A 26,490-nucleotide genomic window follows, 5' to 3' on the forward strand; every position below is an offset into this window, starting at 1 on the left:
TGGGATGTTTAAAGTCAAATTTAGACATCTTTGGCTTACCTTGAGGAGTCGGTTGAAAAATCAATTAGAATAGTTTGAATTTCTGTTTTTTAACCTTTAAATGTCATTCAACGGTATTTCTTTTCAATTTACTAATGTGCAATTTTCTTTAATTTTTAATTTTGTAATGCATGGTATACAGAAAGAACTGCTAACTTCCAAAGTAATTTTTAAGTTTTGAAAATTCTAAAATTACGTTATTAATACTCTCATCTAATTTTAGTATTTTATAATAATAATAATTTATAAAATAATACTTCAGCTATAATAATAATACTTCATGATCTTTGCATATGACTCCTCCTCGTCCCTGTAATTATGTATAGTAAATTATTATACGCATTCTAAAAATTAAACACAGAGTGGTGGCTTCCTTACCACAAACATTGTCGGAAATATTTCATTTTAGATCTTCAGATAATGTTTTCAGAAATTTTAGAGGCTTCTCATAAATTAAAGACTGTGTGTGACTAAAATGACGGTAAATCTGTATGTGACTAAAATGAAACGTCCGTTTACCCTAAAAGGTTAATACTGTACACGTTTTTACATTGTAAAAGGTGGCTTAATCACTTTTGATCAGATATGCAGCCAAACACAAGGATATGGCCTCTTTGTACAAGTACAGCTTTAATAAATTCCTGTGTTATGTATTGTCACGACGCTTATCAGAAAAAAGGAAAAATTCGATCCCGATGAGAATTTACGAGAGATATAATCGCTGAGTTGATAAAACCTTGGTTAGAAAAGCGTCTTATTATTCCAAATTTGAGCCGCAGTCTACGAGATGATATATGCGGAATTCTTGAAGTGAATGAAACAAGACGTTTTCAAATAGAAGAGAAGTCGTACAATTTGTGCATTCTGCTTTTATTCTAAATAGTGAATGACCATAATGTACTGCAACATGTACTAAAATGTGGTGAACACAGAGGAAAATGTTGTCTAAATTGTAACAAGGGGATGAAATAATTATTTGTTTTGCATATTACGATAATATTTTCCCATTAATGTTTTGATGTAAAATATTTTCAGAAAATTAAAAGTTATACAGCATTTTAAAGTAAAATGTTGATAATCGTATTTTTTACGAATGATTAGCTTCAATGTCTTTCTGTGGTAAGCTTAGCTTTTTAGGGGTTAAATTGAAGACTTTATAAATGTATCTCAATAAATGTGAAATGTCAGTTTGGTAAAAGTACAAGTATTGATATGCCCACTGATGCCATGAAAGGCTCTAATCAATGCTATGTTTTTCAAAAAGGCTATATTCTTTCTCTTATAGAAAATTAGTTGCATAATTGAAAATGAAATATACTTCTAGTCCAATGACCTGTTTGGGATATCTGTTATGATCCTAGAATAAGTTTTGACTCACTTTTAGCATTTAAGAACTCATAAGTTATTTGCGTGAAAATTTTTTCTGTACAACAAATTAAGCAAAATTATAAAATAAAGAATCACACACTAGTAAATCACTAAATAATATCACTGACATCAAGTGAGAAAAGTTAGTTTTGGATTATCCTAATTTATTTTTTAACTGATCCCTCAGAAAAGATGCTAAGTTTTGATATTCTGTATTTGGGAAAAGAATAAAAATTCAAACCTTTAAAATTCAATATTTCAGAAAATACGCGTTTTGAATTTAATTTCTTAGTCATGAATCAAGTAACTATACGAACAAAGGGATCATATAAAACAGGTATCGTAATCCCTAATGTGTAATATCGGAATAATCGGATGTGTATTTCCAATTAATTTCATACCTATATACGTAACTATTAAATACTTATTTCCGCCATATATGAAAAAAATTAGGGTAATTTTTAAAATAATGCATAAAAAATGCAAGATTAGTGCATTATATTTCTGAAGCTCATTGTAATATAAAAAGTATAAAACTAATTTAATATGCTAAAGAAACCACTAATAAGAAACGGGAATTTTCACTATTGGAGTAGAAAGAGAAGATTTTTTTTTTTTTAATTTTCGAAAACTATAGTACCAGCTAATTCTCTCACGTTACTCGGACTCCTCTTGTTATTGCTCGTATCTTTAGCTTTTAATTCTTTTTAGAGTGGTGTTTGGAATATCGAATTTAAAGCTAATACGTAAAGTTAGGAATAAACTAAAATTAGAAGTGAATCTTTCAAAATCTACCGTAAGCCGATTTCTTTGCTTGGTGGTTGGGAAGAGGTCTGCCATAGTCTTTGACCCACGTTCAAATCCTGGAGATTGCATGGATGTTTGAAGGGTTTTTATTTCATGAGGGCACTTAAAATACTCTTGAAATGAAAATCACCGCTAGAAGGTAGTGGTAGTGAAAGAAGGGGAGAGATATTCCCGGATCTGACTCCTACGCATACTCGATCGAAATTGGGGATCTTTCCCTTTTTCGGAGATGTAATTCGGCTTTTGCGTAGTGTGCATGCCAGTCAAAATTCTGGTGAGGAGACGGTTGAAAACAATGACCGATCATAAATATAACCCAAAATTCGAGTCGGCATTTTAACAACACTTGGCAGTTTTATAGTCTATCATTGGCTGCTTCAAATTCATCTCATAGTAGATATTAATCAAGTTTCCAAAGTAAATGACTTCAGCCTAGGGTGACCACATATTAAATACTTTTCGCAGTAATGTATACAAGAAAAAGGTTCTTGATTTTAAAGAAAAGAGGTACCAAATTTATATTTGTTTAGTAAACATTTTTAGAGCAGTTTACGATATTTTTGTCTTACTATCATAAGTAAACTCAACTTAGAATTGTTAAATTAACATTTGTCTGATAACCATGAAAAGCAAAATGTTAGAACTCAGTTCACTCTAGACATTTACGGAGTTTACATTTTTCGTTATTCAATTTCTTATTTAATATAGGTATCTGAGTTTAACATGAAAATTATAAATGAGAATAAAAATAAAACCAATAAATTTCACAAAATAATTTGAGTTGAACCGAAAACGAGCACAACTATTTAGAGAGATTTTTCCAAATATAAGCCATATGGCAAAGTGGATGGAAATCGTAATTAAAAAGGTAACAAAAATTAAAAATTAAAATTTAAAAAAATTTAAATGCAACGAATTATTATAGTATATAGTCAGGAGGGAGGCCAAACCCAAATATCTGAGTAATTCATATTATAAAATCCAAAAACCTTTTCGTGTTTTGCGAGTGATCTAAAGTATTTTTTCTAATTTAATAAAAAGACTTTCTAGATCACTTACAAAATCAACCTCTTACGTTTATGGACTTCTCTTAAAAGAAAATAAAATAAATTCAAACGTAAACAGATCCATTGTGTAAGCAATAATGTCAAAGTTCAAATCGTAATTAAAAAAAAAAAAAGAAGTGACAAAAATAATGCAAAATACCAAAAAAAAAAAAAAAAGTTTTTAAAAATTAAAACTGTTAAGTAATAATAATTAATGATTATTAGTAATCTGCAAGGAAATTTATATAGTCAAGGGATACAAAAGGATGAAGAATAAGGACACTTAGCACTCTTTTCTGAAGGCATTTTGAAAGTATGGGACATTAAAGTTTAAATGTTATAGAGGTGGGGCAAAGGTTTTTCTTGATGACGAAGTAACTAAATAGGGTTGCAATGGCGAAAAATAAATTAAACTAGTTATTTCAATTATTTATCATTTATTTGGGAGGAAAGGCCATAGAATGGACTTTATAACGATTATTTTTTTCAATTTTTTTTTTTTAGTTTAAATAATTTGGAAGAAAATTAAATCTTTGGCAGATGTAAGAAGCAGTAAAAAAGGTAAGAGAAGTATAAAAGCAAAAATCTTCTCACGTTTCGGGCTGCAAAGTGACTCGACGAGAAAATAGCTATTAATCACAGCAGAGTGCTTCGGAGAACATAGTTACATTTATAGAAAAGTATGTGATGTCATACGGTTTTATGTTAATTAATCCAGTTTATTATTTTGGCTTTTACTTCCTCAAATTCTTTGGCTTCTTTTTCTAGTTATTTATTATAGCTTCTAGTTCTACTGCTCTAACAGAACTCAAATAATTGAAATTATACAACCGCGGACTTCTTAAACATGAGAAAGAGGTTTTGGCAGTATTTACTGAATTTTTGTGTGTTATTCTTCCCTTTTGCTTGAATTAGTTTATAGACTTTAACCACGGCAAGCCTCATTTACTGCGAACACTTAGGGCCGAGACAGTGCTCATTTAGGCGAGTATTAATTTGCATTTCACGTGTTAATTTGACTTCATTGTTTGCTCTGCATTTAGTCGCAAGCTATATAACAGATTATTTTCTGTTACATTTCTTGAGTTGTGGATTCAGCACCTCATATTGACGTGCTAATAGCTAGGTTATGTATTAAAACATCACTTTAAGTTTATGATATTTGTAGTTGGAAAACAATCGGGATGAAAAGTCGTCTGACTGTCTTTCCGTTTGTAGTAGTTGGGCATTTAAATTATTGTAGAACCGTACAACACATATGCATTTTTATTATATTTGTCGCTTCATATTTTATTAATCCATATTTAGTGTCCCAAAACGTTTCGAACGTTTCGGTGCAAGTAAAATTAGGCATAAATTTTAAAAAATAGCGTTATATGCGAATAAACCTTTATTACCGATATAATTACATTATTGTTTATTATATTATGTTTTTCGTGTTGAAGTAGTTGAAGAGCTTTCCATAAATAAAACAAACGTTACTTTTATTTATGTAATTGTAGTAGACTCAAAATTTAGATTTCAAATTAGTTACCATTTCATGCTAACTGATTTCGCTGAATGTTAAGGGGGATTATGATTGTTATGTAATTTTTCATATCTTTAAACTTTCTCCCCGAGGTCAAAGCTATTGTAAAATCTTCATTTTTCACATATATCATTATCCTTATCATTCTTTAAAATATAATAAATATCTTGATTATTCATTTACTATGTTTCAACTGCTAATTTCACTCATGTGTTCTCCTTCGTACAGAAAGAACAAAAGAGACCACGAAGTAGCAGCTATTCCATCAGCATCGCTGATCTACAGGATAAATTAAATTCGGAAAATACAGAGGAAGATAACGAAGTAGAAGAGACGCACTTTTTACGAAAGAAAAGATCATTATTTCAGAATTCTACAGACCGAATATCAGCCTTTCAAGAGGAAATGGTTTGCTTTACTTAAATAATTTATTTATGATTTAGTATTTAAATAATTAATATATGGAAATAGATATGGCAGTTTCAAGATGTCTATTATTTCAAATTATTGTAATTATTATACTCATAGGAGGTTTTTCTATCCGCTATAAAATCCTTTTCTAAAAGAGTCCGTGAACCAATCCAGAGAATAAACTGCAAAACTACTTGCATTTCCCAAGATGGAGATAAATACTAAATTTATACTTTGAATACGTTAAATGTTACTAAAATTATCACTTTTAGTGAGTGCTGAATTTCATTAGTTTCTTTTGAAAAAAATTTTTGCATTTTGATATACAACTGTTATCAAGTTTTAGAGTTTTATATGAGGAGTTTAGGATAAAAATGCAATAGCTTTCTAAAGGAATTTGGAGAAAAAGGCGCAGTTCTTAGAAATGTAATAAAATTAATGAGCGAACCAAAATCTTCTTGCTGACTTTATAAATGATGACATTAAATAAATTGTATAAAGTCATCTTATGAGGAAATTCCATAAAACTGCGATTTTAGTAAAAAACATGTAGAATTCTTTAGTTTAAGCTTCGAACATCTTGTTCAAACTGGCAGAACTGTAGCAGTTAATCTGCATCATGTTACTCATCCGATTGTTTATGTTGCAAATCTTCTAAGAAAAAAGGCAATAATTTAGAATGTTTTCAAAGCATGAATCGTAAAGCTCAAGAATGTAGTATTTAAGAACATCACATACAATTTGTCACTCTATATCTTGTTTCACCTTTCTTGCATCTCTTCTTTCAGTACTATTATAATACGAAGAAGCATGCGTCTTTCAAGTGTACAGATATTCTTCTACCTTAGGAAATTTATAGTTTCGGTTATAACCTTAATTAAATTTTAAGACAAAGGGTCCTGCGCTTTTAAATGTAACCTGCCATTTCATAATGTGGTAACATATTTTTTCCTTTGATAACCGGCTTTACTTTTGATAGCAGATTTGTTAAAAATAAATACACATTCCGTTAGTCCATTAAAATCTGAATTTTCCTAATGGACATCTTGAAACTTACATAATTATTTTTAGTAACGTCTAACATCTTGTGAAAAAATTGCAAACTTAAACTGCATTAACAGAATTAAGTATGTTTGAAAAGTTAAATATAATATATTGTAACAGGGCACTGAATTTACAATCGCATTTATAGCCTTGCAAATTTCGCAGAAACCTGTCAATCTGATGTAAACCTGATGGCCTAATTTAGATTACGCTTCTTTCAAGGTGAGTTACCGTTAACCATGAAAGCAAGAAGCTGCGAAACAGTAAAGAGAAACAGATAAAATTTTTGCGGTTACTTATGGTTTATACCTTAAACTAAATGAGAACACAAAAACCGAAAACTTGTGTGCTTGTGGTCGATTACAAACAACTGAGTCTGAAGCAGCTAATAATTTCAGTTTAATGACGTCTGGAAATCATGATCTTACTGCAAAAATTCAAGTCTAATTTTGCCTATAGTTACTTTGAGACTTAATAGTGAATAAAATATTTCTTACTAAGTCTCTCACTTAGCAGCAACAAGAAATTCAGCGCCAGTAACAAAGAAATAAAACAATTCTCTGAAGCAATAAACAGTCGTAGTAGGTCATAAGCTGTAATTAAGAATTCGTTTTGTTTAAAATTCACATAGAATTTTCATAAATCTGCATTAAAAGAGATAGTGCGATGAAAGATAAAAAGAACACAAAGCGTGGAAAATAAACATAATTTTCAAAGCCAATTAATATGGGTGGAACTTCCTTTATACTATTTTATGTAATATATGTATATATAAATATACTTTATATTATGTTAATTAATAGAATTTGATATCTTATTTAGTTTAGAAATACTTTTATTTTTGATTATTTCAGTCATGTGGTCCTACATTATGCACAAAAATACAGTGTTCAGTTTTTAATCTCACCAAAGATGAGCAAGTGATTTTTACCATTAGATCTAGGCTTTGGAAGAACACATTGGATGAGGTAAGCATAAAGCTTCCATATGTATATTAGAAATGATAAAACTCTATTGCTACAAACACAGAATATTCAGATTCTTGAAATATAATTTGAATGTGTGATTAAAGTGAATCTATAGGAAAAAATTTAATATTTACTTATAATAGGCGAAACAAAATAAATGTGTCCTTCAAATGGGATATTCATTATAATGTTGAACAGAAACAGCTTATTGGTAAAATATTCTGCTGAAAGAATGAATTTTTTTAAGCAAACTAATTTAATCTCATTTAATAAGATCAAATAAAATTAATTAAAATATTTATGCCAAAAGGCTTGTATGTAATTTTTGTGTTTCTCTGATTTGTTCATATTTGAATTACTAAGTACCTGAAATCAAATTAAATTTAACATGTGCTTATGTGCACGTTAATATACTGACGATGCAGAAAATGTTTTAAATTCATTCTTATGTTATTAAAAACTTGTTAAAATTATTTATGTTGAAAACTATCTAATTCCAAAAATGATTTTATAAATTTATGAGTAATTTTTTAAAAATTATGTAATAATAATGGTGTTTCAAAATAATACAAGCATTAATCAGCAAGAATATTTCTGAATAATTTGCCTGTAGTTATAATATTGAATAAACGAGACATTTCTCTATTTGAAGTTCAGAATATTGAAGGTGCTTTCAACATTGTGGACTTCAAAAACTTTATTTTGTAGAGTCACTGGGTTATTTCGAAGCAGGAGACATGAAATTGGGCAATGTTCTCGCCGGGAATCGAACCTGGACCTCTCGGATATGCGCCGAGTGTGCTACCGTTACACTACGAAGACATGTTGGAAGGAGGGAGAAAAATCCCCTTTTTAAGGGGCGAGTGGGGGATGAGGGAACTCAAACGTCAATACCTTGGTGGTGAGGAATTACTGTCCAGCATCTTTTAGCTTGAGCTCCACTCTAGATTTATTAGGTTATTATGAAGCAGGACACATGAAAATGGGCAATACCCTCGCCAGGACTCTAACCTGGACCTCTCTACGCGCCAAATGTGATAACGTTACAGCATGAAGGCATAAAGAAGATACCTTACAGGAAAAGTGTGTTATTGTGTCAAATTAACGTGAAAGTTATGTACGTGGCACAGGTGAAAAGTGATTTAAAGTGTTATTAAGTGTTGATATTGTATGGTGAAAGTGTTTTCAAGTGTTAAGTGATTTATGCGAAAAGTGATTTAAAATTTTACGTTCTGTCAACGGTGATTTATAGTGTGATTTAAAGTGTTTTAACGTATTTAAAAGTGATCCAAAGTGTTTACGTGAAAGTGATATTACGTGGTGAATTCCATCAACACTGATTTAAAGTGATTAAGGTGATACAAGTGTTAACGTGAAAGTGATATAAATGTGTTATTAAGTGAAAAGTGCTCAACGTGTATCGGTGATTCAAGAATGACACGTAACTCAGCTGCACAGTCGGAAGGAGAGCCTCAGATGCAAAGGTCGGATTTCGATCCGCAAGAGATACTCGACAGTGACCAAGACCATCAAGGCAAAGTTCACCTGCTCTACGAATTTATAAGAAAGACAGCCAGCACTTATAGAAGGGGCAAAATCCTCCTACCTCAAGATCTTCGTGAGCGACTGCTATGTGCTCTGGACGCTCTGGAAACGCTAGTCTTGAGAGGCCCACACCTTGCAGAGAGTCCAACCCTAGCAGACATAGGAGTAAACACGTCGACGGTTCTTTGTTGTGAACTTGCTCACTCGATTCAGCAAAATGCAAAAAGACAGGTGAAGCAGCTCCATGCAAGCAAAGATACTATACAGCAGGATGAGCACCCGGTTATAGAGGACAAAGATGGCCAACCTACATACGCGCAAGCGGTAAAGTGGAGATGGAAAAGGAAAGTCACGAACATGCCGACACTGCTGATCCTCCCTAAACGTGATGAACAGAGTGCGGATATACGCGGGGTACTAGAAAAGCATGTCCAAATTGAAGATCTGTGTGTCAACCTTCGGGGCATTACGAACTTAAGTAGTGGAGGTGTGGCGGTGCGATGCAACAACAAGGATGAAGTACTGAAGATAAGTCAGTTCCTAGCTCAGCACGATAACCTAAAGGATACAGTACGCACGCGTATACCACGGAAGAGAACACCGAAATGCACAATCGACAATGTACCGTACGGCACCTCGGAGGTGGAAGTACAAGAAATGCTACAAAAGTCTTGCAAACTTGGGAATGAAGAGTGTAGAGTCCTCTTCAAGCGCCCGGACAGAAGGAATAGAGCCGCAAAGTGGGTGACTGAATGTACCCCTGGTGCCTTTCATGTCCTCATGTCCAAACGAAGATTGTTCGAAGGATGGAGGGAACATAGTATCTACGAGTTTACAGGAGCCAAGCGCTGTTTCCGCTGTCAGGACCTGGAACATACGTCGAAAGACTGCTGCCACAGGCCTTAATGCGCTTACTGCGGAGGCTGTCATGACATTAACGAATGTAAGGTGGACAGCCCTGAATGCATTAACTGCATCATAGCAAACAGAGATTCAAAAGTTAAAGTGGATACACACCATGCAGCGTACGCAGCAAACTGCCCAACATTCCATGCGCACATCCAGAAGAATAAAGCACGTACTGACTACGGCGAGGACAACTAATTTAATAGCTCAGCAAGCAAGGCATCGTCTACCTACTATAACAGCTAATTCACTTAATAACAAGCGCACCTCTCTAGGAAGCAAGTCAAGTATTTTCACAGTTAGTAATTTTACCTTAAAAGTCAATTAATTTACAAAAGTAATGGAAGTGAATTCAAGAACAGAGGAAAGCAATGTGCTCAAGTTTGTCCAAATCAACCTCCAAAGAGCGCGTGCGGCTACTGCACAGCTAGTGCAATATGCTATGGAGGAAGAGGCGGACTTCCTTTTAATTCAAGAACCTTTCCTTTATGCAGGGCAAGCAGCAGAATTTCCCTCCAATAGACCGTCATCCAGGATTCAGGAAGTGAGGGAACAAGAGCGGCAGTAGTTTGTTGCCACAGCAGATGGTTGCCAGTTGTGCTAGCAAAGTCAAGAGACATGGTCACAATTGCAGTCGAGGCTATGGGACTGAGTGTCCTGGTCACGAATGTTTACATTCCACCTACAGTAGACGTTTCTCCCACATTAGATGACTTGCAGAATATCCTTACGTCCTACCCGCATGCACACCATGTATTGGCAGGAGATTTTAACTCTCATGCGGAGGACTTCGGATATCCGACCACAGACCCAAGAGGTAGAGAAGTTGTGGACTTCATTGCATGCAACGGACTCATTCTTCATAACGTTCCGGACAGTCTGCCGACCTTCGAGACCCAAATGGGAAAAGGATGGCCCGACATCACTCTGTCAACAGCGCGTCTGGCTCAGAAAATATAGCACTGGACCGTAAGTGACACTCCCTCAAACTCGGACCATCGCTATATAACGTTCCAGATAGGTCAGCCACATGCGCAGTTTATGAACAAGCGTTATAGAACCAATGGCAGAAAATTAAAACAACTTGTAAGCAGGCTAGGACCAGTACTAGAGCAGGTGGACGAGGCACTTATGAAATGTCAGAACATAAAGGATGCTGACGACTTAACCACCAGTATGATACGAGATATTCAATCTATCTGTGATGCCACCCTAGGCCTGAAATCACCAAAAGTTTTAAGAGTGGCAAACTGGTGGACGAAAGAGCTCCGTGCACAGCGCAGTCGCACCAGGGCAAGCTCAGTACAAAAGGGCAATTACAGCCGCAAAACTTGCCAGCTGGAGGGAGTTTGGTACTAAGAATGTAGAAGTCTATGGTGCTCTCCACAATATAGCTTCGAACAAAGTTTACAGACCACCGGAGATAAGAGCATTTGCAGGGCAGCTGGCTGGACACATAACAGAAATCACGCTCAGGACAATTCTTGACGCCGTACTTCCGGAAGAGGATATTACAGATCCGACCAACCACCAGGCTTATACGCTGCACACATCTGTCCCAGATGATATGCCATTTACGGAGAAGGAAGTCTCTGCAACGATCAAAATTCTCCCGAAAAGTAAAACCCCTGGTCCGGTCTCAATAGACTATCCAATCTTGAGAGCAATACATAAAGCAAGATCCGGCTTTCTCACGCGTTATTTTAACAAACTGCTAGCACTGCAAAGCTTTCCAGAACCTTACAAAACGGGGCAGGTTGTGCTCTTTAAGAAAGAACGGAAGGATCCAAACAGCCCATCCTCTTTTAGGCCGATTTGTCTTCTCCCGGTAATAGGGAAACTCTATGAGAAGTTCCTAGTCCAGCGGCTTAAATTTCATATGACGCAGAGTGGGGCAATCTCTGACGCACAATATGGATTCAGAGAGCTACGCTCAACGATTGCTGCCCTATCAAAGATAAGAGACGATATCAGCCACTTGCATGAAAGGAAACAGCATGCAGCGGTCCTAAGTCTGGACCTGCAAAGCGCATTTGACTCTCTGTGGTGGCCCTCAATTTTAGAGGCACTGCACCAGGCAAGGATCCCTGATAACCTTTTGCAGGTTTTCAAGCAATACCTGTCCAATAGAAAGTTCATAGTAACACATACTGGCGGTGTCATAACCAGAAGCCAGACAAAAGGCTGTCCACAGGGATCGTGCGCGGGTCCAGACTTGTGGAACGCAATTTTCGATTCCATCCTACGATACGAATGGCCGTCCCATACACAGATAGTAGCCTTTGCGGATGACGCGACCTTTGTGGTGGGCGGCAAGAGTAGAGATGAACTGCAGCAAAACTGCAATGATGTAATTGATACCTTCTCTCGGCTATGTCAGGAGAAAAAGCTAATAATTTCTGAGGCAAAATCGAAATATATAATTTATCATAAGCCAGGCCAAACTTTAATAAGAAACCCAACCATCCAGCTTAATGGGAAGACCATCAAAAGGGTCAGAGAACTAAAACTCCTGGGTATTATATTGGATGAAAAGTTCACCTGGCTGCCTCACCTTAAAGCCTAAAGAGAAAAGGCTCGCCGAATCGCAAACAATCTGCAAAAAATGCAAGGCCCGCACTGGGACCTTCGGCCCAATATCTACAAGATACTTTACTCCACTGTCGCGGAGAGGGTCCTAACCTACGGAGCAGCCATCTGGGCAGCCCCGATGACAGTCAGAAAGGCAAAATTGCTAAGTAGTGCACAGCGACCATTTGTCCTGGCCATAACGAAGACCTACAGGACAACGTCGACTGCGGCCGCTTCGGTATTAGCAGGGCTTATGCCGCTCCCAATCAAAGCGCAGCAAGAAGCCTCAATTGCAAAGGTGACGCAACTCCAACAGCCATGCACATATGGGGATACATGCTATCTGCCAGAAGTCTACGAAACACGCAGGTCCAAACTAAGCACACATCCGTCGGAATATGGACTGGGCATAAGGACTTTCCACTCACCAGCGTTAACCCCGCGCTTAGACGGACCAGGGGCCGTGCTTTATACAGACGGGTCAAAAATTGATAACGCTGTAGGCAGTGCCTATATAGCCTATATAAATGGAAACATAGCAAAGGAATGGAAGGGCCGTCTGGGCGCACAGAACTCAGTGTTCCAAGCGGAAGTAGTTGCTCTCACAAAGGCAGTGAAATGGGCAATTGACACACGGCAGAGTCGAGCTACGATATTTACTGACAGCCTGTCAAGCATTTATGTTATCAACAACGCTCTCCAGCGCTCCGCACTAATCTCGCACCTGCAAGAAGTCCTCCGTCTACAAGAAAAGTCAATGAGAACCCAAATTTCCTGGGTGAAGGCGCACGCCGGAATCCAGGGAAATGAAGCAGCAGACGCTCTTGCCAAGAAGGCTGCCCAAAATGAGGAAACGGAGCAGATTCAGGTGCCCCTGCCCCGGTCATGCCTAAAGAGGCAAATAGAGGAGTCCGCCATTGGAAACTGGCAGAATGAATGGGACCAAATCCTGCAAGGCCGCAGAGCATATGAGTTCCTGCCCAAGGTAGAGGTGGACCGGCTCATCTCAGCGCCCTACCTCACGCGATATATAACAGGCCACGGCCCCTTTCCGACGTACTTTGCAGAAAGGGGTCTAGCAACAACTGATATGTGTGTTTGTGACAACGTGGGCTCACCAGACCATTATGTCACGGAGTGCCCCTTAACAGCAGAATGGCACATCAAATTCCCAACTACCAATGTTCTGCCTTTCAAACGCCTTCTCGTAAAACATCGACGCACGCGGCAAAAGCTTAAAAGCATAATGGACAAACTAGAAAAAATGGGCATAGACCTCTGCAGGCCGGAATAGGGCACATGCAATAAACACATTTGGCATAAAAGCGTCTTACAATTGTGAAGTCTCTAGATGGTTGCAGGGCCAGGGTAATACCCGAGTAGTCATAGAAAGCCGTCCGGGTGCCCTGTCCTGCTGTCACCTGTCACCTGTGTACGTCATTTAATTTATCGACGGCTTCTTTTCCGTTGATACTGTAAAAATATGCGAATAATTTAATTTCGTTTTATCATCCAGCAGAAGCGTTTCCAATTTTATTTTCTCTTAATTCATGATTTTATTTCTCAGCTAAAATTGAAATTAATCTTTTTATTGCCGTATGGAATCATGCTTTCTCGTAGTTTGCTCTTACTCGGGAAGTGTTGCCGGAATTGACTGAATTTTATGCTTTTCTGTCTTGATAAATTTTAATAATTTAATCTTTAATAATAAGTATTAAAATTAATAATTAGTTCATTATTAGGCACCAGAGTTTAAAATTAAAGCAAAATACAAACATATCTCAAAAGGTATTCGGTGCAGTTAAGGGAAATACTGAAATAGTATCATGATGGATGAATGCCAACGATGTCTGTTAGCATCTTGAGGGTTAAATAAGCAGTAAACATAAACACAGATGATTAAATACTTGCAGTATGCAAATGATCTTTAATAAATATCTTTTAGTTTTTAACGAAAGATTAAATTGGAAAAAATAAGCAGAACAAATCATTTTGAAATTAGGTATACTTATTTTGTAAGTACCAAATCTCAGTAAACATCTCTTCGAAAATGATCAAATAAAAAAGTAATTGAGTAATAAATGAAAAAGAGAGAATTTCATTACCTATATTGTAGCTTGTATTATTTAGTATCTATCTCATATGCCTGCTGAAATTCAGAATTTTAACATGTCATTCATTTATTTATCCCTAATTCTACATTTTCAAATGAAATTCAGACGACTTCAGGTTTTTAATGACATATTTGTTCCTTATAAAATACTGATATGTTGTATAATTTGATGATTGAATAGCTTAAATTAAGTATTTTTGTAATAATACTAAACGTAATGCTTTTCATTATTATTTTAAGCCTACCAGGATATTTATACATGTAAGTAACTTTAAAATTACATTGAAGTTAGATATATCTCTTAAGCAATCTGTTAGCTTTCTTTGCAAAATATCTCTCTTAAAAATCACTCAGCGTTAAATGAAAAATAATTTCTTTGATGTCTATGGGAAACTGCTGTCCATTATTTAAACATTAGTTTAACCACGATGCATCAGTTATTGATTTAATTAGATGAGTTGCACCAATTATTGTTTTAAACTAGAGATTATCATATATTTGGAGTATAAGCTTTCTTTATGTAATTCCAGTTTATCGGAAATCACATTATTCCCCCAAGAAATCTAATATTTTAAGCTTTTTCATATAGTATATAGTATTGTTATTGTCATTTCAGCTTTCAGTTTACTTCGTCTTCGAATTTCATGCAAGTAGAGTAAGTTAGCTAAATTAAATCTACTGTACTGAGTCCATGTATGTACGTTTTCATATTAAGTACTTACCCATCATGTATGCAATATTATTTATTTTTGAAAAAGTAAAGACAATAATAATTTCCTGATTTAATTCGATTATGATTTTCATCTTTATTAATAGTTTTAATTATTACTAGTACTATCAATAAATACTTGTATAAAGTATGATTAAAATATTTTTCGGATTCTTGTTTAAGACGTAAAAAAACTTTTATGGTATATTACGTTGATCTGCGGAAAAAAAAGCCGTGCTAACCAAATTTTGAAAAATAGCTGAATCACTTTATTTGGTCTCGTATTTGAATCTGTCTTATTTTTTCATTATTTCACAACCTGAAAACGGAGAGATGAAAATTACTCAATATGTGAAATTTTTGAAAAGAGAAAAAAGTAGAACATGTTCCGTTAAAAAGAATATCTATAAAATAATGAACACATCCAGAAAACTGAATGTCTAAAGTAACGGTTCTCAACCAAGGGAAAGTTTCATTGTAGGAATGAATTTCATATTTTCAGGGGGGGAGAAATATAGTCAGCCTTTTATTTACCTGATGAGTATTTTGTTTTAGTGATGAAAGTGAAAAACTATTTTCATTCAAGCTTTAATATTTATCAACATTTTCTGTAATTTTTCTTGTTTGAATTATACAACACATTTAAAGTAATCTAAGTTTATATATAATGTATATACATTTTTCGAATTTTTTAAAGGAGGGATGGGAAATGATCGTCAAAGCACTGATGAAGGGGGTCCATAAAGAAAGTATGAGAACCACTGTTCTAATGTTCTATCTTTATTTTCGGAGTTTGTTTCATGTTTTCGTCTCTACCGAATATTTTGCTGTCCAGAATATTTTATTCCATTGTTGCTCTTCTGCGTTTAACACATTAGATTAAAATACAATAAATGTTTTGTCCAGATGTTCAGTTCGTGATACACTGTCACCTGAAGCCTCGTTTTCTTTTAATTCACAGAAAGGGGAAAATAATGGTCTTATTTAGGACTATGATTTAAATAAATAGTCTTAAATACTTAAGACACAATTACACGCCGAACAAATACTAATTCAGAAGTCAAACAACAAAAATCAGCGTTATATTTTCAAATTTTCACAGGACTAGTTTCGATGGTTTTACCGAACCACCATCGTCAGCTGCAAAAGCGCAAATGAAAGAGATAGGATATAATGATCAGATAAGATAAGAAAGCCTGGATAGAAAATAAGCTAGTGGCACCATCTGTTGATGAAACCAGAACTTAAATAATAATTTCTTTAATGGCCGAAGGCAAAGATGGATTGGAATTATAATCGTTGACCAGAACAGAAGGATTTTTTTGAATGTGAAATTCCTCTAGAAAATCCAGATCTTCAATGGAAGATGTTTTTGAATAATTTGGGCAGCAGAAAAATTGAAAGTGTGATTTTTGGACCAACAATGTTGGGCAACAGAAGACTTCCGTGTTTCCTTTTTTCTAACACTTTTTTCTAACAATTGTGTCTTAATTATAGAAGCTCCAAGTTAGAACCAAAGTTAGCCCCAAGTTTCACATTCAAAAAAATCTTTCTGTTTTAGTTAACGATCCTAATTCCAATCCTTCTTTGCCATCGGCCTTTAAAGAAATTATGTTTTAGCTCTGGTTTCATCAACAGATGGTGCCACTAGCTTATTTTCTGTCCAGGCTTTCTTATCTTATCTGATCATTATAATCTCTTTCATTTGCGCTTTTGCAGCTGACAATGGTGGTTCGGTAAAACCATCGAAACTAGTCCTGTGAAAATTTGAAAATATAACGCTGATTTTTGTTGTTTGACTTCTGAATTAGCCTTAAATACGTTTGCAAAATTATCAGCAAGAAATGCAAGAAATTCGTTATTCTTGTGGGAATTATAAGAATATATTATAAATTTTGGAACGTACATTTAAAAAGCTAGGGGAAAGTACACAAATGGGTGAAATACACCATTAAATACATTTATATAGCTAATGCTCTTTAAATAGCTCTGAAGTTTTGTACTCAACCTGGCGCGTGAACCATGGTTGGAATGCTGGCTCAAAATATTTTAACAAAAATGCATCTTTCTTGACCATTTGAGATATATTCTGAATATCCTCTATGAAGTTAAGCAAATCTTACGATTATGAGTCATTGCTTCAATCCTGACATTAAGCAACAGGCCTTAAAATGAAGGACTGTCAATTACCCAAAACCAAAGACGTGAAGGAAAATAAATAAATATATCGAAGACACTGCAATTAATCTTTTTTAAATATGATGGCGATTTTAAGCTTCTGCTTTACAAGTAGGTAAGATAGTAAATGAGGCTTTTTATTGTGGTGTTGTGAGATGGCTGAGTGAAGGCATTTGTCTTATTTGTGGAAAAAAAACTCATCTGTGTAAAGATCAGTTGATTGTTTCTCTGTGACACGCCCGGTAAGTGTTAGCTAAAGCACCCGGTCCAGGGTTCAAGTTCCGAACCGATAAATCGCGAGGCTATTAGGCAAACTTTGAATTAGAAAGTAGTTCAGACTCGACAGTAAAAAATACCAGAGAACTTTTTCATCTTTTTGAAAACACTGGATCAATAAATAAGCGCAGTTAAGATACTACCATGAGGGATATATGGAAACCTGATTTAATTTAAGTGAGGTTTAAACATACAATTGTTATCAAGTGGCCTGTTTGTGATCAGCTTAATGTAAGTAATTAATATGATAAATTTGATTTCCTCTGGATGGTAAAATATTACGTGTTAATGTGAGTTCGAATTAAAATTCCATTTTGAAAATTTTATACGACACCCTTCTCTGAATTAAATGTAAATCGTTTGCAAAGTTACACACTTTTTAAAAAAATAAAATATCACTTTTTCGTGTTTTAGCATAAGCACTAATAAACAATTTATTTACATTTAACTTACATGGGTTTACTTAACATTTGTATTTTCTATCATCTAATATCGATAACCAGTGTTCATTAACCTCTGTAATGAAGGGATGTGAGAAATGAGGAAATACTTTTGTTTAAAATATGGCTGACTGGAAGTCAAATAACATCAAACAAGTTTAAAGAACATTTTGTGTTTAGTTTTAAATATTTTTTCCTTGATAAATGTAAACAGTTCTGAGTGTATATAATATAAAATCTTAAGTTTTGAAGAATTATATTTTAAAAAAGTAGTATGAAAACAAAATTACCTTTTAAGTAGTTTGCTGTTAGAATATAACATTTTCTTGCTTATTACGGATAAATACGAAATATGTTTTTAATGCTACGATTTTTTTTTAAATATCTGTTTTAATCAGATCTTATGCATTAACTTAATTATACATAATTCCTGATTTTCAAATTCTATTTACAAGTGATTTAATTATTTTTGATCAAACATGTTAATCAAATTATTTTCAGATGGGATTAGATGATGTGCAAATATCTTCTAAACTTGTAACCCGAGTGACGTCACTTCCACATGATGTAGATCCTTCCTATCTGTCTTTCAAGTCACTTTTCGTAAGTATTAAGATATTATCAAAGATATTATCAAAGATATTATTCAAAAATCGAGTTACAATTTTTCAACTAAGAAATAGTGAAGTAGTTCTAGCATGAGAAAAAATAAAACATTCATATAGCATATAGTATTACCGATTTATACATATGATAGCTAACAGTTGTTTACCTCACTCGTCGCCGCTTCATTTGGCCTTCGACCAGGCGACTAGGATGTTAGCCATACCGAGTTTAGATGTCAGCTCGTCGGAAGGTACTAGGGCTATGAGAATGATATGAGTGCTGATGGACTGACAAAATGTAATTCGGAACGTATTAAAAGATGACAGTACACTTTGTTTGAGTAGCACTTGAGCCCACGAGTCACTTTGAGAAATCAGGGAGAGGAAAAACTATAACTGCGTTGTATGTACGAAGTTAAATTGCAGCTGAGTATAAGTTAATGCAGGAGGAAAACTCATTTAAACATATAGGCAGTTGATAAAGAGATAATATTAATAGTGAATTATGTACAGAGTTAAATATAATAAACAGCGTTGAGTACTTGGGGAAGTGTGCCGCTGTAATCCTACTGCTGCAGAAAACTTACGTTGTGGACGTGTATGAGGCAAGTTGCATGTGGCTTGAAATGGCTGAGCAGGCAGGGGCATAATATGTAATGATTGAGGCAATTTTATTTTGTGCAGATCTGGTGCTGCTAGTATTAGTGACCCACGCGGACAAGTTTGTGGAAGCTGGTTTCTTAAGGTGGTATTCTGAAGTCTGGGAGCAGACAAATAGGTAATGGTTCGCTGTTTCTTCTCTACCGCATAAGCGAAGCTGTTGCGTAACTCTGTTGCTACTTTTGGAAAGCAGAGGAATGCCCTGCGACACGTTATAGCTGTGAGCCATCTTTCCTACTACGTTTTGAGTATGTGCTCCTGACTGCCCTGCTTAAAATACTATACTGGGAGGAGAGTTGTAATCAATTCATCTTGGAAGTTGTTTGCTGCCTGCTTCGCCAGATCGTCAGCTAGTTCATTTTCCGTTGATAGCCTTGTAGGCTGGAACCCAACATAGAATAGGACGGTTAGGAGTAGGTCTTCGGAACAAGAGGTGACAAATATCACATAGCGATAGTCTACTTGCCTTCTGCTACTTGTGTCCGATATGGGCTGAAGGCTAGATGTCGAGTTACTAAAAATCATTGTATTTGACGCATGTTCAATTTCTTAGCAGCATGTAGAGCAATTAGTTCCGCTTGGAAAACGGAATTGTTGAATCCGAGCCTGCGTGTCCATTTGTATTGATGGATGTAATTATGCTGATGGCAAGCCACTGCCAGTACCATTTTTCGTCTTGGGTCTGTCCGTGTAGATGGCTTCCGTTACTTCAGTTCACGGCGAAAGGTCCATACTCACATTTTGTTTCAGATTTTGGTACGCAGGTTGGTTAGGCATTAGAATTTGCATTTTTCATAGTTGCTATGCACATATGTATGGCCCCAGAGATTACATATTCTTTCAAGTTTGATGACATTTGCAATAGTAGCCTCCCTTTCTACTATAAAATCTAAAGGTGGTAATCCTGCAAGAACTTGAAGCGCTGCCGTTGATATTTTGCGATACGCTCTACATATGGTGAGTAGATGAAGGCGCTGTATAGAACTGAGATTCTGCCTCATTTGATGGGACAGATTTCTTTTACCCCATACTGAAGCTCCGTATAACATAACATGCTGCTTATCTTACTGCAATACATATAATCTGCCTCGACGGGAGAGTGGTTAGTGAAGCGTACTGCCGTTCTGAAGGGCCCAGTTTCGAATCAAGGAGAAGGCATGGATGTTTATAATATTGTCTATGTTACAAGAGTATACTCAAAACACGCAGCGAGCCAAAATCCTCTCGAGAGTTGCTGGTAGAGGAAGTGGAGTAGAAGGCCCTCAGACTGGACTCCGGGGTGTTCTCCCTCGGAATTCCATCCGGCATGGAAAACCTAGCAATTAGCAAAGCCTGGCGATACTGTATATGCCTCCTTTGATTCACAGATGCCAGCCTTGCTTCAGTTTGAATCTGAAACACATACAACACTTTAAGGCTTATTTCAAAAAACAAATAAATTAATATGAATGTATTGTAAGACTTGTATCACACAGTAAATAAGTTAATATAAGTTAGCGACTTTTATGAAATATAACCAAATTTTTTAACACAATTCGTAACATTTTATCAAGAATTAGTGCACTATTAAGTTTATTTTCGAGATACTATGGACCCTCTGACAGCCAAGCAATAAAATCGCTGAACACTGGTAATTTAACTAGAATTCAAACCCAGAAAATGGGATGACTGCGTGGGAGCCTTGATGGTTTCCTTTATGTATAGCGCGAAAACGAGCCAATTTATCTTTGAAAGCTTTATATGAAAGCATTCCTCCTCTTAGAAAAATAGATTATTTAAGCTAGGATAAAATTAAAAGGATACAATTAATTTTTACCCTAATGTAAATTATCCGAATTTTACTAATCATGGTACTTTTGTTCCATTGTCAAAGTCTGTGGAACTGAAGCACCTATGTAGGAATAGTGTTTTCAATGAAGAAAGAACATAATTATGCAAATTTAATACAAGGAAATAATTCATGATTTATTACATGAATATTTAAAGCTGATACATATTACTTGTAAGGTATTTCTGAACAATATAAACTAGGAAAAGCTAATTATGTCAACAGTCGAGTCACAGTTATAATTCATTTGCATGTCATTGCGTAAGGTTAGCAAGGTTCAACATTGTGGCGAATAGGAATGCTAGTTTTTAAAAATATTTTCAAATTAATATATACTAGGCAACATTTAACTCATTTTAATAGCCTCTTATATGAAATTAGGGGTATACTTATTCTAAAACATCGCAAAATTTGAAATTATTATTTGTTTATTGTATTTTACATATTCCTTTTTTAAATTAGATTTATTTATCAGAATTGTGAACCTTAATTGAAATTTGTAATAATTTCTATATAATTTTCTTTCACCTGGCATTTTATTACTTGCATTAAAGATAAAACACGGTTTCATTTAGGTCACAACTAAAGTAAATCCAGAATCTGTTACTTTGCAACTGCATACGGTGCCTTGGTGGGTTCTCATTCTTTCTGTGTCTGTAGGTTTACTACTACTTGGACTTCTTGCTCTTGTTCTGTGGCAGGTAAGTTAAGCAAACTTTTATAAATCATCAGATATAGCGCACCAATGTTAATGTATAAAATTCTAAAATGTCCAGGGCTTAAGAAGTAAAATTTTTCTCATGAGGTTGAGTAATTTTATGAAGTATTAAGTATTAGATGTACCATCTTTACAACGTATTTCTGTCCCTCATGTACTTTTTTTTAACCGTATGTTTTAGAAATTTTTGATTTATTTCCATAATTCTCCTTACCACCAGCAGAAGCACTATTCCCTATGCGTTGAGATTAAAACCCAAAGACATAAAATTCGGGAAAATAAAATATTCTTTCCTTAATAATATTTAAAACTTCATAATGTTCAGCAACACAAAAAATTCCTTCCTAAACTGTACTGACATATGCTCTCTTTCATTTAATTTGTCTAAAATTTTAAAGGAAAGCAAACTCAAATATCATTTGGGTCTTAAATCTTTAACATTTTAGTAAATGTCACAATTTTAGTGAATACTTCTTTTTCAATGTTTTTCAAGTAGAGACCACTTTTATAAATTAGACTATTTTGTGGAACATCTTACCCTTGTTCCTTCGAAAGCAATTTTAGCATATATTTCTATAAGATACATGTATTTGTAATAATGCAACTAATTAAAATTTATTTAATTTTATATTAGTATTACGTAATTAAGTTAACAGAAGGAAATTCATTTTGTTTTTAACAATTAACGGCTATTTGAGTTTGGGTAATCCTTATTAATTAAACATTAAATAAATGTTATACTCACATTAATGAAATGGGTGAGCCAGCCGATTCTTGTATAACTATTCTGTGATTAGATGTATGCTGGTAAGAAGTACCACATTATAGCTGTCAGATCCCTCTTTTCTTCAAAGACTAGAGTGGAAAGTTCGTAGGTAGGAATTTCATAAAATGCTACTCTTGGGAGAAAATTAATAAAAAATTCCCATGTGTAAAAATAAAATTCATATTTTTAGCTTTAGTGCTATATACACCATTAATCTGAATTTTATTTATTTATTTAAAATATTGGAGGATCACTTGAGCAGGTTCCGCTAACCGCTTATGGTCCACGAACCATACATTGGGGAAGACAAATTTAATATATTTTTTTGTTTTTTGTATAATGATGCCTAATATAAATATTAAATTACTATTGCTATCTCTTAAACACATAATTATAAATTTCATATTCACAGTTAATATTACTGTTATAGTTTCAACCTAAATATATTTGAACATATTCTGAATTTTCTGAATTTCTTGCATTGATATTCATGCGCTTCATCTTCTGATGTATTAATATAGATTAAGCAGGCAATTATATTACAGTTAATTAATAAAACACTATTATGCTTCACTTTTAGCTTGGTTTCTTCAGACGTCGCCGCGTGGAAGATCAAATGAAAGAGCCTTTGCATTATCCTTACAGAAATGGGTACCTTATGGCCAAAGGAGACGAATATTTATGATTCTCGAAAGTATTTATTGTAATCAGTGTCATTCATATCTTTTACCTATGGAAAAACTAAAAAATCTTTTGTTTGGATCTGTTAACATATTATTGCTATCGAAATGAATTTTCTCAAGACTCAAACATTCATTGAGACAGTTGCATACACCAAGTCTGCAAAAGGAGCATTTGGCAGCTTTATGTAAATATTTTGATGGTTTATTGCACACAGCTTTTCCTATACGAATTTACATAATATTTTGCGTCTGATATCGAGCAGTTTCTTCTGCAGACGAAATCCGCATAATTTTGCATCAGTGGTAAAGAACGTGTGAGCTGTTTGTTATATGAAATTAAGAAAAATTAAGAACTAATAATAGTCCCAAATAAAACCCTGTTATAAAGATTTGATGGTGTTGTATATTAAAATGAGACTGCTTCATCAAAGTGGATTCTTTGGACAGATGTAAGTTTTATGTATTCTTTAGAAAAGAAATACATGCATGATTATTAATATATATTTCGCAAAGGAACTTGACTTTTCAAACTGTAAATTTTACGTTCTCACATTAAATTAAGACTTGATATGGTTGAATACCATTCTGGTTGGATGTATGTGCCATTGATTGAAGGAAAGTATGTATACTTGCTTTGGAAAGAACAATGCGCATCGAAGTGGAAGAACATGTGAATAAAAAAAGGATATTCGCGTATTCATGATTCTTCATAAAGGATGAATCATTCAGATGAAAATAATCATTCATAGTTCTTCATCTTCTTATTTACACTTGTATTAAAAGTGAAGAAATAACATCTTCCGAAGAGTGTTTCTTAAATGAGAATTCTTAAATGAGAATTCTTCATTAAAAGGACTTTTAACTGAAGCTTATATTATTGAAATGCTACTTTTATAAATTGCTGTATAAATTCTGTCCCTCGTAATTATATAACAACTTATGTCATAATTATATTTTCTAAGTCGATACAAAAAACGCAAAATAATTAAGCAAATTCTAACTGAAGACTTTAATTTTGTCTACTGTGTTAGTGGCTTGCTTGAATGTTTTTATTCTGCGTTTCCTGCTTTCAGGCTTTTTTTTTTTATTCGCGATAAATTACATTTCAGAGTTACTAAGTGGAAAGTTACATTTACTGCAGCAATGTCTTTCTAAATTCACGCTCAAAGTCGCTGTAAATTTCTTCACAGTACAGTTCCATTAAATGTGTTGCAACAATAGCTGGTCTCGCTGTTAGCATTCTGCAACCAGGCGAAATTGACCAAAAGTAAAATGAATTACTTTTTCTCTAAAGATACATACCTTATAGGTATTTTATATTATTTTCACGAAAGCCTGAACAGAACATGAAAAATATTATCCGATTTTAAACCTGTTATAAAGGCCAATAATAACTCAGCATTTTATTTTCTGTAACTTTTATACTAAAAAAATAAATGCGTTTTAATTATATTTATAATTTAAAAATGGTTAAGTTGTTTGAACATGGCAGCAAAGGACACGAGGGCTAACCGCCTAGAAGCAAGGTATGCCTATGGGGAGGACTTTTTAAGGTAAATTAGTTCATATTCACGTTACACCCGAAGAAAATCATGAAAACCAATCATGCACTCAGACAGTTTAACTGAGTTCGAAGCCGGTCCGAACTCCCAACATTCAGTTTTCTTAACCACTCAGCCATTCGTAGGGCTCAATTTAAAGATGAAACCTTCATATGAGTATTTTAAAAATTGTTTTATTCCAATTTAGTTAATTCAGTACATAAATGTATTTTATTTAAACCTGTTTTAACTCCTTAAGAGAAACGTATTTTTATATTTAAATAAAAGTTCAAAGTTTAAAAAAAAGGACGGAGGAAAAGGGAACGTTAAGACTTTATACTTTGAAATTTATGTGACAAATATATTTCTTGTATCAAAAAGCATGCATGTAGCTTATTTATGTACACAATGCAATATAGTATGTAGTGAATCCAGCAGATATCAAACAACGGATAAAAATATTAAAAAAAAAAAAAATCTGAAATGTTTCTGATTTTAAATTACATCCAAAGGGGCGTTTTTTAACATTTTGTGTGTTACCTTTCTTTATTAAATATCATGTTCCTCGCACTTAAACCATAAGATCCAGTGCAACAGCAATATCGCAAAATAGTTTTAAAACGAGCATTAGTTTTAAAACGAGCATATCTTTAGAATTTCCGATACAGAGACTCACGCGCTGGAGATAAAAATGTTTTTTTCTGCACAACGTTGCCATTGCTCGCTTTGAAATCCTTGAGTTTGTTAATCAAAAATTCGTCAAAGTTTTAAAAAATAGGAAATCGATCATAAAACAAATTTCAAATTTCAAATTTGGTCTTCCACATGCTCATATTCGTTGGAGGATTACGTTATTCAAAATTCGATGACTCTATGTACCGTTGTTTTATCACAATACGAGAAATATACATACATTTATGCAGATTTTTCATTATTTAATTTCTTCAAATATAATGCAGGACTCTAACATTTTGTGGCAACAGTTTGAAAAGTGAACCGACATTTATGAGTCCGACGCAAAATGCCAAAACGAAACTAATAGTCCTTCGGGATTCAAATCCCTTTGGACTAATAAAAAATATCACGTGACTTGTATTTTCCTTACATGCATCAAAGTATTTAATTTCTTAATACTGTCTTAACTTTTGTGTCTGTAAATAAAGACTGCATGATTTTCTTCTATTATTATTTTGTGTTGTGTTTTTACCATTGTTGTTAAATGAAAGCTGGTACTTTCTTATAATTTATACTTGCTTCTTTCGTTGGAATTTTTGTAATAAAATTCATTTGTGTAATTCGTGCTTTTTTATTAACTATTAACAGTAATACTACATTATTCCAGGTCCCATAAGGATGAAAATATTATTTGAATAGAATATTTGATAAAAAATAATGAACAAAATAATAATTCCTTAATAAAGTAAGATTTTGTATGAAGTTTTCTTTACTCTTCGTGGAGTATCTGAAGGGAACATTTAGCTGAAAATAATCTGCTTTTACAAAGCCATTTAAAACATCTGACTGAAAATGCAGGTTTGAGATATTTAATATTAAAAACTAAAGTATAGCTGTAACAATAGGTAACCTGAACTTTATTCTTCTTGTTTGTAAGCTCCATTCAAAATGTTTCAACATTGTCCACATAGCATATTACAAAAAGTTTTTTTCAGTGTGGTGGAAGTAAAAACGTTTCCATTCTCTTATGATATTGAAGATGCCTAGTCATGAAAATTACTCATT

General features: G+C 34.1%; 1 protein-coding gene across 1 annotated transcript in view; it reads left to right on the plus strand.

The window, feature by feature from the left end:
- LOC118186562 (integrin alpha-PS2-like) overlaps positions 1-26,045 on the plus strand; it is a 155,264-nt gene extending 129,219 nt beyond the window's left edge. The window contains exons 26-30 of the mRNA XM_035356669.2: positions 5,017-5,196; positions 7,098-7,211; positions 18,451-18,552; positions 21,618-21,743; positions 23,107-26,045. Of these exons, the coding sequence (XP_035212560.2) occupies positions 5,017-5,196; positions 7,098-7,211; positions 18,451-18,552; positions 21,618-21,743; positions 23,107-23,211 (627 nt within the window). The 3' untranslated portion in view covers positions 23,212-26,045. The remainder of the gene's footprint in view (positions 1-5,016; positions 5,197-7,097; positions 7,212-18,450; positions 18,553-21,617; positions 21,744-23,106) is intronic.
- The last annotated feature ends 445 nt before the right edge of the window (positions 26,046-26,490 follow it).

This window comes from Stegodyphus dumicola, chromosome 6 (genome assembly GCF_044657685.1).
Source record: "Stegodyphus dumicola isolate Sdum_Otavi_A_Nest chromosome 6, ASM4465768v1".
Taxonomy (NCBI): Eukaryota; Metazoa; Arthropoda; class Arachnida; order Araneae; family Eresidae; genus Stegodyphus; species Stegodyphus dumicola.